The sequence below is a fragment of the Amorphotheca resinae genome (genome assembly GCF_003019875.1).
Source record: "Amorphotheca resinae ATCC 22711 unplaced genomic scaffold M430scaffold_12, whole genome shotgun sequence".
Lineage (NCBI taxonomy): Eukaryota > Fungi > Ascomycota > Leotiomycetes > Helotiales > Amorphothecaceae > Amorphotheca > Amorphotheca resinae.
Genome location: NW_020194482.1, coordinates 1 through 15,348, shown reverse-complemented (window position 1 = coordinate 15,348; position 15,348 = coordinate 1). Strand labels below are relative to the sequence as shown.

Here is a 15,348-nt window from a genome sequence, read left to right as displayed (position 1 = left end):
TAGTCCTACTACTCTTACTTATAGTAGCTTAGCACCTTCTATTACTCTAAATACATGTCTGGTTCCCGACTATATCCTTCTTATAATCCTTCTGTAACACTATATCTAGTACCCTAATAAGGGGGCGCCCTCTCCTTACTAGAGCCTTTACTATAGGCTTCTTATTGCCTGTCTATAGTCTCTTAGTTGCCACGATCTAGTAGCTGTTGTTACTATCCTGTAAGGACGCGAGTGTAGTACTAGGTACCTAGCTAGTAAAGCTACTCTTAGATACCTTAAACTGTCTAGGCCTCTATTAATATACAGTATGTACTTACTCGTTTACCTTAAGGGCCTTAAGACACTAGTAGTCTTATACTACATATAGTCTACTATAGTTAACGTATCTTTTCTTACTATTAAGTTAAGTGTATTTCTCCTTACCTTAAGGGTACGCTATACTTATATAGTATCTGTACTAGGCCTGGTTTTTATAGAATCGCTTAATATAGCCGAACTAGTAGTACTAGAAGTATCTTTAGATTTGTAGATTAGCCGAATATAGCTTGTAGTTAAAGATCTAGGCTTACTAGATTAATCCTAAGTTATATAAGCGTATTACTACCTTAGTACTCTAAAGGTATAGTACTATTATTGTAAACTTTACTATAAGGGCCTTAACAGGCTTAACCTTAACCTTTGTAACGTATAACGTATAAGCCTAGATCTCTACTAGTAACGCTCTTAACTCTACTTATATAATCTAGTCTACTAGTAGGCCCTTTACGATTACTATAAACTTACTCTTATAGAGCTAGGCTATAGGCCTAAACACTTTCTATACCTAGCCTTAATCCTAGATCGCGTTCTTTAGTATAGACTCCTTAAACGTAAGAAGAGTATTACTACTAGGTAGCCGGTAGGTTACTACTACCTTAGCGCTCTTAATTACTATATTAGCTACTATTACTACCTTAATAGTACTATAACGTGTTAGGTCCTTTACTTACCTGTCTACTCTAATCTATAGCTCTCTAATCTATTACTCTAGTATAACCTGTACTCTTATTAAGCGTTAGCTTACTACTAACGCGTAGGTAGCCTAAAGGGCCGCTATTACTACTAGCCTCTAAAAGGCCTCTTTTAGTATTAATCTTAATTACCTAATCGTTACTAGGTCGTTATTAGAAGAGGTCTTAAGAGTACGTAAGAGAGTCGTTGTATTTACTACTCTTATCTCTACTACTATTATCGTTACAATAATAAGGTCGCGTAAAAGACGCGACGCCTCTTCCTTCTTACTTAGTATTACGTAAGCTTTGATTCTTTATATAATTGTCTCTATCTTATTGTTACTACTACTCTTACTACTTACCGGCTCTTTACTATAGCTCTTAGTTAAGGTATAAGAGTACTAGCTCTTACTTATAAGTAGGTAATACTAGCTTTATTTAAGTCTAGTATACCTACTATCTGTTACTATAGGCTCGTCTATAGTCTACTAGTACTCTAAGAAGAATCTAAAGGTACTAATTTTAAATTAATCGTTTGTTTTTAAATTTTTAAGGTAGTAGAGGGCGTAGACGACTGTTGTAAAAAGTTTGTTTTTTAGTATAAAAAATAGTATAATTAAAAACGTAAGTAAATGTTATTTAAAAAAAAGGGATTAGGTCCTACTATTAACTAAGTACCTATAGTAACGTTAACCCTTTAGGAAGTTTATAGACAAGTATATTAGCCTATACTAAATTACTAAATTAAAGCTATAGTTAGAGACTACAGCCTCGCCTATAAGTTGTGTCTACTATCCTTAGTACAAGTCTACCTTACCTTCCTAATTACAAGCCTAGAACTATATAGGGCACAGGTTAGTAAAGTACTTATAAGCCTAGTAGACATTCCTTTTCTAGATAAGAAAATATTTAAAGTAAAAGCTATCCTTAGATACAAAAGGCTGTAAAGGAATAGATTCTTTCTAATAAAATAGAAAGGATATAATAGTTTAGAAAACATATAAGAACTACGCTATAACCTTAATAATAGACTACTACTATAAGAATATAAAAGAATACACCTAAAGAACTAGTACACATTTATTACTGTTTTGTTTAAACGATTACTATACAACCTTTAGCGTTATAGTAAACTATATTTAACTTTCTCTATTTTTTTTCTTTTAAAAAGGGCCTACCTAAATCTACGTCGGTCTCGCCTAAACTTACGTTACTATACCTAATCGGGTATAGAGGCTAAATTTACTCTATATACCTATTATACTCGCGTTACTATAGTAATTTGTATAGTAACGTAAGTCCCTTTAGTACTAGTATATAATTTACGATACAATAGAGATTAAAGCTATTTATAACACTATATCTCTATAATCCTACTACTACTTTCTACTACTACTACTACTACTACCTACCTCTTATATTACTATATCGTACTAGGCCTGTAGCCCCGCTCTTCTAGAAGCTGTTTACCTTACTCTTAAGGCTATGTTTACTACTATCTAAGTATACGTAAAGGCTAATAGGTACGCTATTATTTAGCGTAATAGAAGGCTAAAGAGAAAGGTATTTACATGTAATTATACCGGTAAGTATAACACTAAGGGTAAGTACCTTAATACCTACGAATCTAAACAGCGTTAGTCTACTAGCTTAAAGAAGTGTAACTATAAGATAGCTGTTAAGTTACGCCTTAATCTTATATTCTAGAGTTAGATCCTTAAGGTACTAGAGGCTATACACAATTACTAAAGATTAGTAGACCTTACTACCTATCTTACCTACTAAATTACTTCTTTAAGTAAAGCTACCTATACCTTAGTAAGTAGCCTAGCTAGGTCTAGGCTGTCTACCTCTTAGGTCCTTACTACCGTTAACTAAGAGGATCTAGAAGCGTTACTCTCTACTAAAGACCTCTCTAATATTATCTAAAGAGAGAGGATTAAGGTATTAGGTAAAAGGACTTTAATATAGTAGCTTTTAGAGGTAGGATACCCTGCCTATTACTCTCTCCTCTTATTACTTAATTACTCTACTAACCTACTTGTTACTATAAGAGCTTTAAAATAGCAGATATAACACTTAATATTACCCTTAATCTAGACCTTTATAGTCCTTGTTTTTTATCTATCTAACCTCTCTAGTACTATAGAAGCAGAATCCTAATGTTCTATTACTTAATTATACATACAAAACTAATAGATTTAATATACTATTACTAAATATCTGTACTATAACAGGTAATAACATAGTAATACAGGTTAGATTAGTATTTTTATCTATAGAAAAAGAGCCGGATTATAACTAGGCTATTAATTAACTTTACTAGGTTATAGTCGACAACATAATATAAGAGCTAACTTATATAGTAACTAATAAGGAACTTACTTTAATCTAATGTCTTTAGGCACGATTCCCTTAAACCTATTACCTTCTTTACTAGTAGTACGTTAATATAAACGTATTAGCTAAAACTAAGGATTTCTTTCTAAAACTAATTAAGTATACTAATAGTAGATATAAGTAATACCTAACCTTTAACGCTTTTCTAAAGGTATAGAATTCGCTACTAGCTAGTACTATAGAGGATAGCTACAACAAATTACTAGTAGAAATAAGGTCTAAATACCTTACTAAGGCTATACGCTATATTAAGGGGACATAGCTTATATAAAAAGAGAATTTAGTAGCCTATTAGGTTAATTAGTACTATAACTTTAGAGTTACTATTACTAGCCTAATAAAGGGATCTTACGCTACTATAAAGGCCTACCTAACCTGTAGCTATAAGGATCTTAAGGGGGTCTTTAACAAATTAAACCTTTTCTAAGAGAGGTAATATGTAAACATTATAATAGTTATAGTGTAGTAGAAATTACGCCTAAAACATAGTACAAATATCTCTCTTTTTACTACTATTAAGTAATTCGTCTATAACTATACGTTATAAAAGGTCTTATTAGAGCTTAAACAACTACTAGTAAGTAGCTTGCCTCTTAATAAGCCTAGCTATAGTTACTCTATTTAGTACTGTCTTAGCCTTTCTTGTTACTATAAGATATAAGAAAGAAAGTAGTATAGTAGAGTAATTCTACTAGAAGATATACATCCTTACTAGTACTGTTACACGGGATATTCAATCTATCGTCGTATCGCGGGAACCAATGAATTGAATTGACTAAGTAAAGTAATCATACAAAGTGCCTCTATAGCTATAGTAAACAACTAACTTTTGACGGGTTGCTAACCCTGATTGGGTTAGACTAGGGCCTCCGGAGTATCCTAGTCCCGTGACTGCTAACCCCACGTGATAAGGCTAGTGGTTTCTTGTAACACACCCCTGAATCTACGCCTGTAACGTCCTATCCATCCATCTAGCCTAAACTCTACACCGCCTGCCGTTCTGCCGAGTGAGATGCCGAAAGAGGAAATAGAAATAGCAGACCGGTGAGATTCTGCCGCTACCGTCACTAAAAAAAGAAATAGAAATAGCAAACCGGTAAGCTTTCTACTGTTTTAATGCCGAAAAGAGAAATAGAAACAAGGAATCGTCCTAATTAGGTAATTAGGATAGCTACTGTATACAGATTTAACAGCTTTAAGAACTTAGTGTGTTTAGGTCCTTTTAGAGCTTTAGTAAGGCTATCCGCTACTATATCCTCTGTACGCTTAAACCAAACCTCTATTTTACCTAGCGCGACTTACTCTCGAATATAGTAGTGCTATACGTTAATGTACTTAGTTCTCTAGTAGATAACTAGGTTATCTGTTAGCGCTAGAGATCCTTAGTTATTACTATATATTCGGATCGTTTTAGTGTCTTTAGAGTTAACACCTAACTCGTAGAATAGCTGCCTTAGCTAGGCGGCTTCTCTTATAGCGTTAGAGAGCCTATAGTACTCTGTTTCTGTAGAAGAGAGTACTACTACCTATAGGCGCTTTGATCTAAAGGATATCGCGCTACTATAGTAGTTAAATAGATATCTGATAGTTAATCTTTGTGTTTCTATACAACTAGTGTAGTCTGAATCGCTATATCTATGTAATCCCTCTAACGCTCCTTTACTAGCCCTATATGTGATTCCTAAGTTAGGCGTGCCTCGTAGGTATTATAGCGCGTGTTTTATAGCGCTTATATAGTTAGTAAAAGGGTTCGTAAGATAGCGTAATAGTATAGACATTAAATAGTACAGATCCAGGCGTGTTTAAGTCGATAGGTATATAAGTAAACTAACGATTTACTAATACAGTTTGATTTGATCTACTATAGCGTGATCTAGGTTTAAAACTATAAGCTTTATGTAAGCTAGGTCTAATAGTGTTTTAGAGGCTTTGTAGTCACTTATCTTAAAGCGTTTAAGTACCTTCTTAACGTAAGCGTCTTATATAAGGGATATAGTCCTGTTACCTCTGTTCCTAACGATCCTAACGCCTACAAAGTAGTAGTAGAGACCTAGATCCTTTATCTTAAACGCGTTCTGTAGGGCTACTTTTAGATCCGCTAGCTCTTTCCCTTTTAGGCCGACTAATAAGAAGTCGTCTACGTAGGTTATAACGATTAATCCGCTCTTAGGGTATCGATATATGTAATTATTAGCTATTAAGGGCTTAAAACCTAGCTTAATAAGTACTTAGCGTAGCTTTAGCTACTATAACTATAGAGCCTGCTTTAAACTATACAAAGCCTTGTTAAGCTTGTAGACATAAGTGTTATCTTTACTAGAGCTAGTTAGAAGTTCTATATATATATCCTTATCGGCTTCTTTGTTTAGAAAGGCTATAACGTAGTCTATTTGTTCTGTTTTCTAGTCTTCCTTAGCTACTAGGGCTAGGATTACCTTTTAAGTCATGCTTTTAGCTACGCTAGTATAAGTCTGATCGTAATCACGCCTGTAGCGTTACTTATATCTTTTAACTACCTAGTAGGCCTTGTAGCGTACTACTAAACTATTAACGCTAGTTTTCTTCTTAAACACCTACTTGCTACCTAGAACCTTAGTACCCTTTTAAAGGCTTGATCTCTTAACTAGACTCTACATATCGTTCTTTACGAGTAAGTCGAGTTCGTTCTGTATAGCCTCCTTCTACTACTTAGACTTAACGCTACTAACTGCCTCCTTATGTGTAATTAGGACGTTTTCTAGATCGTCTTTAACTATAGTCTAGTAAGTAGCGTAGAACGCTATAACTATAGTAGAATAAGCTAATTACTATACCCCTTGTTTAGTATTATCCCTTATATCCTCCTTAGTTATGTAACGTGATTAGGATCAAGTTATTTAGGCAGTTTTAAGGTTAATAGAACGCATAGAGTCTTAAGCTTAAGCTAGAGCTTAAGCTAGAGCTAGAGTTGCCTTTAGCTTGTTCTTTAAACCTTTTAGGCGCCCTCGGCCGTACTTAATAGCTACTAAATCAGGTAAGGCAGTAGTCGACTAATCTTAGATCTGTTCTATAGTAGAGTTAGTATTAGCTAGTAGATTAACATTAGTAGTAGTAAGGGGCGGTTTCTTAGCTATTTCGGCTACTTTAGCTAGATCTTAATCTTTAGCTAGCTCCTAATCTTTAGCTTTATCTTTGCCTTTAGCGTTCGTTAAATCTATAAGTAGATTAGTTAGTAGGCGCGGTTTAGTTAGTAGTAACTACATCCTATTATCTAATACTTCTAATACAAAACCTCTTTTGTTAAATCTTACGTTTAATAATCTAACGATCTTATAAGCTCTTAAGGGCACGTAATAGCGGTATATTTAGTAGCCTTTAAAACTAAGAAGGATCCCCTTTTTAGCGCGCTTATCAAACTTCCCTAACTTAACCTGTCTCTAATCTAGGATATAAACATATACCTTATAGCTAAGTACCTGTAGGTAAGCTATAGACGGCTTGTTGTCTTGATTTAGGTATAGCTAATCTATAAAGGCTTGATATAGGGTTTTGCCCTTAATAGCTAACGTAGCTGTTCTGTTAACAACATAAATTGTCCCTTCTAGTAACTCTAGCCACAGCTCTTTAAGGACGTTCTAGTTAATTATAGTAGATTGTAGCTATCTAGCTATAATCTTGTTTGTGATCTTAGACACGCCTAGTTACTTAGGGGTATATAGTATAGTCTCTTTGACTTAAATCCCCTTTACCTTACAGACGCTAGTTAACGCGATACTACTGTATTCGTTACTACCGTTAACTATTAATATAAGGATCTTAAAGAAGGTAAACTAACGCTCTGTTATGTTAATAAAGCTAAAGATCTTATCGTAAGCCTCCCCTTTCTTCTTATAAGGGTAGCCTTATCTAGTACGAGTTACTATATCTGTTATAATAGTAGCGTAGCGCTTACTACAGAATCTAATTAGGATAACCTCTACTACGTCTATACTTACCTCTTAGAGTATAATAGTAGGCTAGTGTTTAATAGAGCGTCTAACTAAGCGTAGTGGCTTTAATAGCTTATAGGGCTTATAGAGAACTGTAACGCTAAGATCTGTATCTATAGGCTCGTCTATAATCTGTATACTAGTAGTGATTTTTACGGTCTTTTAGACGTTATTAAAGCCTAAGTGCCCTAATCTCTTGTACTATAGTTTGATTCCTAGTTTACCCTGTTAAAGAGCAGCTAGTAGTACTATAATATAGTAGCTAGGCAAGTCTAACTATAGATATACCCTTATATTATTGACCTTATAGAGTACAAGCGTCTCCCTTTCTTTGTCTAGAAGGGCTCTCTTTATAATAGATCCGCCGTAGCGTAGTAGCTTAACACCTAATAAGAGATTAATAGGAAAGGTTAGAATAAACAGAACTCCTTCTAGCCGTAGTTCGTGATACTAATCGCCCTCTACCTTAGCCTTTAGGACAATATCGCTATAACCCTCTAGTTAGATTAATCCGGCGCCTATTAGAACAGGTTATAACTACTTAGTTGCCTTAAAGCTATAGAAGATCGACTTATCGTTACATATGTAGTAAGTTGCCCTTATATCCGGGCACTAGTTCCCCTTTTAGAACTCCTTTTAAGTAGCTAATCTAAGCGCTACCTTTAAAGCCCTAAGGCCTAGCGCGCTATTAATCTAAGGCTGCTAATTACCTACTATATAGAGTGATATAGTACTCTTTAAAGACTCCTTTTAGTCCTTCTTTAGACGCTTTTCTAGGAACGTAGTCTAGTAATCGTCTTTATCCTTTATAACGTAGAGCTTACTATAGTGTTAGTACTACTTCCTCTTAAGCTTCTTCTTATCCTTATCCTTGCCCTTACCCTTCCCCTTATCCTTATTATCTAGCTTACTACTGTATAGTGATACTAATAAAGGTACTAATCCGCCGTCCTTTGCCTAGGCTTTGTCCCTAATCTCTATAACTAATGTGTCGAGTAATAGGGTACTTTTCTTGCCGCTCTTCTATAGGTTTTAAAGGGATTAGTGTCTTTTAGCCTATTAAGGGAAGGCTTTTACAAGTCGATTAATAAAGATAATAGCGTACAGGTAGTCGCTCTTAGGCGCTACATCTAGTTATATAGCTTGTTTAAGTCGAGTTATAAAGGCGTTAATAAACTTCTTTATATTATTATAGTCCTCGTATCTAAGTAGCCAGAACTTATCTGCTACTTAACACTACTAAGTAAACCCTTTGCCCTTGTAGTAATTAGCTAGCTTAGTCTACATAGCCTCTACTAAGTCTACTTTAGCTATAAGATTAAGTACTAGAACCGACGATATGTTCTCTTTAATGACCTAACGCGTTATAGCGTTACCGGCTCTTTATTTGTTATACTAATCTAGCTCTTCTTTTGTCGTAGTAGTATCGCTATACTTATAAGACTTAGGGACAGGATACTTCTTAGATATAAACCTGTTAAGCCTATTAGCTTTAAGTATGTCGTACATATCTGTCTTCTAAGTACGAAAGTTGCTCTCGCCTTATAGCCTCTTGCTACTCGCAAGCGCGGTTAAGTTAGACATCGTAGATTAGTCTAGGGTTCTGTAATACAGTTGTTATCCCCTAGGCTCTGTGATCCTGTCTATAGCTCTATTCGATCGACAGATGTACTATAATCAAAAACAGGCTTTACTATAACAAATCTTACGATAGATCGATAGATCGAATGATTTGAATTCGAATTTAGTGTTAGAGGAGATCGAATAGTATTACTACTATGTTACACGGGATATTTGATCTATCGTCGTATTACAGGAACTAATGAATTAAATTGACTAAATAAAGTAATCATACAAAGTGCCTCTATAGCTATAGTAAACAACTAACTTTTAACGGGTTGCTAACCCTGATTAGGTTAGACTAGGGCCTCTAGAGCATCCCAGTCCCGTGACTGCTAACCCCACGTGATAAGGCCAGTGGTTTCTTACAACAAGTACTATAATAGGCTAGAATTAAGTATCTTTCCTTAATAATCTATTACTTAACTACTACTAGTTCTTAATCCTGTTCTAATTAGAGAAAGAGGCTGTCTAAAGGGTACTTTAGGTAGTACTATATAAGTAGTACTATCTAATACACGTTAGGATCCTTCTGCCTTTAAGCTACTATTAAGCTTAGCGCCGCCGGCCCTAAATCATCTACTACTAGTAGCCTTAAATCAGGCGCTAGTAACCCTAAATCAGCCTAACGTATTAGTAGGACAGATTAATATAGTACGTCTTACGCCTATATTAGCTACTAGTAAGATAGCCTAGCTTAATATAGGCTATATAGATCTGTATAAGCCAGGTACTTAGAGAGAGAGAATGTATATATAAGGCATATTATTTGTGTATTAGACTAACTCTATAGTAGACTCTACTAAGGCGGCTATAGTAGTAATAAGAAGTAGTGTTACAGCATTAGAATAAAGGGATGTTATTAGTAGCGTTAAGGTATATACCTAGGATACAGAGTTTATTACTATATAAGTAGCGTTTAATGGTTTTAGTAGAAGATAGGTAGTATTTCTCCTCTCTACTAGTCTATTTACATGTGTCCTAGTGTCTAGTACACCTGCCCTATAGGCGCGTACCTCTATCTATTATACGACTATAACAGCTACCCCCCTTTTACGAAAAGACTAGCGCCCTTACTAGTATAAGCTATAAAACAGAGCAAACATAATGTAATAGTGTAAAAGTGTAGTAAAGCATATAAAGTAAATGTTGTGTTAGGCCGAGTATAAAAAAAGGTTGTTAAAAGCGAAATAATTAAAAAAAGGGGTATATAAACTAGGTAGTAGTACTAGACAAAATAAAGCGTCCTAAACAAAATATAATGTTCTGTAGACGTAAGTAAGGCCTAACTACCCTTAGACTTATTTAGACAAGTCTGTTTCTAGCGTATACTACGAATATAGCGATCTAAAGTTATTGTTGTCCTTAGCGTAAGTCTATTAGCTCTTACTAATAACCTCGCTACTATTAGTTTAGTAATTGTTTTGCTAATTTGTAGCTACCTCCTTTCTATGTATTAATAACTAGAAGACAGGCTTGATTTTACTTAAGTAACTTATCTATAGTACTACAAATGTAGTCGCGTCTACAAACTAGCTTAATATAAAGAACTCCTCTTTTATGTTGACCTACTTGTATTACTTTAATAGGTCTAGTAGTTCAAATCTTAACCAAGCTTCGCTATAATTAAGCTCTTATAAAACATTATTACTTATAGCTCTTTCCTTATAATCCTTAATCTCTTAGCCTATCGCCTGTATTTTTACTTTTAATACCTCCTTTAAGTTACTATTAACGCCTTCCTTAAGTTCTTTAAGCTTAATATAGGGCCTACCTAAATTTACTCGTAACTTGTCTAAATTTACTCCCGAGATTATTTACTGAATAATTCCGGGGGTGTATCTAATATACCTACGCTTTAGTAGTAATTTGTATAGTAGCGTAAGTAAACATAGTGTAAACAAACAATTAATTCGTAATTCTACTAATACAAAAATAAAGCCATTCCTAGTTACCTATTACTAACACAAAAATAAAGCTATTCCTAGTTGCCCTCCCCCTTGCTGTCGCCCTTACTATCGCCGTCGCTATCGCCGTCACTATTTACCTCTAATGCCGTAACACTATTTTGTACTATAGTAGTAGTAGCTATAGTAGTATCTACTATAGAGTCTAACTAGTAGATAGATGCCATCCCCTACATATAAGCTCTCTTTCTTTAAGTACCCGGCTTATAAAGGTCTATGTGCCCTTACGTAAGGCGCGCTATCCCGGTAGTAGCTAATACAGGGCTAGATCGTACTATAGATTACTACCTTAACGATATACTAGACTGATTAACGGTAGCCGGCGCTACTATTAATTAAAAGGCGGCTAGTACTAAGCTCGTAAGTAACTTAAAGGTAGAGGGATCACGTCGCGTACTAGAAGGTGCTACGCGCGTAGCGCTACCTAGAGTACCCTTTAGACGGCCCCTACCTTTGATTAGAACAGGGTCTAAAACAGGAAGAGGGAGAGTAATAGGTTACTAAGGAAAGGGACTTAACTCTAGCCTCTTAAAGTACTAGTAAGGATGTATATCTTCTAGTAAGATTACTCTACTGTCTCTCTTACGTTCTTATATCTTATAGTAACAAGGTAGGCCTATATACTATTAAATAGTGTAAGTATATGCTAGCCTTTTAGGAGGGGGGGGTCCCTTAGTAGGGAGCTTTTGTTACTCTTATAAGATTTTTTGTAGCGCGTAGCTATAGATATACTAGAGGATAGTAGTAAAAAGAGGGATATTAGTACTGTGTCTAGGGCGTAATTACTACTGTATAGTAGTAGTCTTAATGCCTGTTTACTATCCCTCCTAAAAAAGCTTTAACTTATTAAACACTCTCTTTAGATTACTATAGCTACACTATAAGTAGGACTTTAGTACGGCGTGACAGCCCTCTATTAAGCTAGTAATAGTAACGCTAAAGTAGTAATATTAGTTAATCTAATAGGCTACTAAGTTCTCTCTCTATATAAGCTATGTCCCTTTAATATAGCGTATAGCCTTAGTAGGGAATTTAGTCTGTATCTCTACTAGTTGTTTATTATAGCTATCTTTTATAGTACTAGCTAGTAGCGAATTCTATATACTTATAAACTCGTCGAAGGCTAGGTAACGCTAGGTACTACTGTCGGCATACTTAATAGGCTTTAGAAAGAAATCCTTAGTCTTAGCTAATACGTTTATATTAACGTACTACTAGTAAAGAAGGTAATAGGTTTAAGAGAATCGTGTTTAGATATATTATATTAAAGCTAGTTCCTTATTAGTTACTATAGAGGTTAGCTCCTAGATCATGTTGTTAATTATAACGCTACGTAGTTAATCGATAGCCTAGTTATAGTTAGGCTCTTTTTCTATAGACAAAAACGCTAGTCTAACCTGTATTACTATGTTATTACCCGTAATAGTATAGATATTAAGTAGCGGTATATTAAATTTGTTAGTTTTGTATGTATAATCGAGTAATAGAACATTAGGATTCTGCTTTTATAGTGTAAGAGAGGTCGGGTAAATAAAGAAGAGCTGTTTTAACGGGCCGGATTAGAGGTAGTATTAAGGCCTATAGCCGTTGTTTTAAAGCTCTTATAATAGGTAGGTTAGTAGAGTAATTAAGTAGGTAAAGGGCCGCCGGTATCCTACCTCTAAGAGCTACTGTATTAAAGTCCTTCTACCTAGCTCTTTAATCCTCTTTTTCTGTATAATATTAGTGACATCTTTAGGTACTAATAACGCGCCTAGATCGTCTTAGCGGATCGCTATTAGGATCTGTAAAGTAGACATACTAGTACTAGCTAGCGTACTAACTAAGGTATAGCTAGCTAGAGTTAGAGTAGTAATTCTATAGGTAGGATAGGCTATAGGGTCTACTAATCTTCTATAATTGTGTATAGCCTCCCTTACTTTAAGTGTCTAGGCCCTTAATAGCTTGTTAAGGTATAGCGTTATCTGTATCTTATAGTCGTACTTCTTTAAGCTAGTAGATTTGTACTGTTTAGAAGGATCGATATTAGGGTTCTTACCCTTTACGCTATAGTAGCTACCTTAATCGCACTAATATCAAACTATAGTTAACTTCCTATCGCGTTACATAAAGGTATACCTATTAGTCTTTACATGTACTTAGATAGTAGTAAACGTAGCCTTAGGACTAGTGTAGGTAGCTTCTAAAGGGGCGGGCCTACAGGCAAGATAGGCAGGTATATCTATAGTAGTAGGAGGTAGGTAGTAGGTAGTAGGAGTAGTAGAGGTAGTAGTAGTAGTGTTGTAAATAGCTTTAATTTTTAGCGTACGCAAGGTATTAGGTAAGGGTACAGAGTTTTGTTGTATATCGTATCTGTAACGCGATTACGCGCTAGCATCGAGTTAGCTTATGCTACTATACAAATCACTATGGCAACGCGAGTTTAATAGGTGTACGCTATAAATTCGCCAACTATCCCTGATTAGGACTAGGGAGTAAATTTAGACAACTCGCGAGTAAATTTAGGTATGGCCTTAATATATAGTGTATTACAAGCCGTCGTAGCTTTACGACCCTCTACTATACTATAGTCTAGCTCCTGCTTTATCTGTATAGTCGTGACCTTAAGGACCTCTATAAACACTAGCGTAGCTTTTAGTACTATAGATTCTGTGGCTAGTAGTGTAGTTAGTATTAGTATAGGCTTCTAGGCTTTTTATATCTTTTATATAGCGGCTGTTAACATGTTGTCTTTTAGTATTAGTATTAGGTCCTTTAGTACTAGAGTTAGTAGTGTAGACTATGTATCGGCTAGTAGCGTGTTATATCTGTCGTCGCGGTCCTAATAATCACGAAGTAATTCGTATGCCTTTATAGGTTCCTTCTAGTATTATATAAGAGCCTTCCCTACTAGCTTGTCTATATAATCGCTAGTTAACTTGATATCGCTATTACTTATAGTTATCGTAAGTACTCTACTGTCTAGTGTTATTACTAGTCTACTATATTGTCTTAATTTTACGTGTACCTTACTATTAGACACGAAATTTCCTGGCTATAGCCTAAATCTTTACTATATAGAGACTCTTACGTTTAGTAACGCTAATATTACTCTCTTTTCTAGTATAACGTTACCCGGGAACCTGTTAACCCCTTTAGAGTTATAGTATTAGTACTAGTAGACTATAAGGAGCTTATATAGATTATAGAGCTTCTATACTCTAGGCTTATCTGCTTTACTATCCTAGTCTACTCTATAATACTATAGGTTAATTATGTTACCTCTTTATAGTATACGTATCTCTCTTTTAACTTAGGGATCTGTAACTAGGCAGAAGTCTTGATCTACACTTATAGTACAGAAGTTAACGACTATGTTAGACTTAGTATATATATTAGGTTTAGCTTATAGCGTTTTTGTTAGTAGGATTCGCGGCTTTATCTTCTTTACTACTAAGGTAAGAGAGCTGTCTATTACTAGTCGCTTTTAGGTAAAGCTAGTAATGTCTACTACTAGTTAGTTCTATAGGCCGATATTACTCTCGCGCTTATCGTTAAAGGATCTCTTGTTACTACTAATGTTAAAGCTATTAAGGTTTAGTATATCTATCTTACCGGCTAAGTAGTTAACTTTATAGATATGTAGAGAGGGTATGTTATAGTAGATTAAAGGGTCGTGTAAATGTTCGTTATAGTAGAGGTAAGAGTCGTATAGATGTTTGTATAGATTAAGGAGTAATTTGTTACAGTAGTGTTTATATAGATTAAGAGAGGGTTTGTAGTAGTAAGAGTGTAGATTAAGGTAGGCTTTGTTATAGTAGAAGTCGTATAGATGTTTGTATAGATTAAAGGGTAATTCGTAGTGGTTATAGTATAGATTAGAGTCTTAGTTTAAGGGTAAAAGTAAATATTAGTCTAAAGGTAAGGGTAAAAGTATGTAAGTATTAAGAGAGGATATGTTATAGTTATAGTATAGATCTAAGTCCTAGTTTAAAGGTAAAGACAAAGGTAAGAATAATAGTAAACATAAGGTAAGAGAAGTTGTTAACAACAATAATAGTAGATACGCTTTTAGCTGTACCTAAAGCGTCTATAACTACTATTTCCTTAAGTTAGACTTGAACTCCTTAAGTAACTCCTTACTGTCACTAAGCCTTGACTTTAGTAACTACACGTCCTATTCTAGACTATATCTCTTTTACTATACTAGATATTTTGTACGCCTATTTATCGTCTTCTTCTTAACGATCTTCTTAAGCTCTTATTCTTCTTCTCTATTAACTATTATAGCCTCTATTAGTAGTAGTAGTTAGGGTTAGGGTTAGGGTTAGGGTTAGGGTTAGGGTTAGGGTTAGGGTTAGGGTTAGGGTTAGGGTTAGGGTTAGGGTTAGGGTTAGGGTTAGGGTTAGGGTTAGGGTTAGG

The 15,348-nt window shown here is 34.9% G+C and overlaps 1 protein-coding gene across 1 annotated transcript; it reads right to left on the bottom strand.

Annotated features, from left to right (window-relative positions):
• Positions 1-5,371: 5,371 nt before the first annotated feature.
• M430DRAFT_109135 (hypothetical protein) lies at positions 5,372-5,578 on the bottom strand (the record flags this gene model as incomplete). Its single annotated transcript, XM_024861257.1, has 1 exon — positions 5,372-5,578. A coding segment is annotated over one exon (207 nt), but the record flags the coding sequence as incomplete, so codon positions are not given.
• Positions 5,579-15,348: the final 9,770 nt, after the last annotated feature.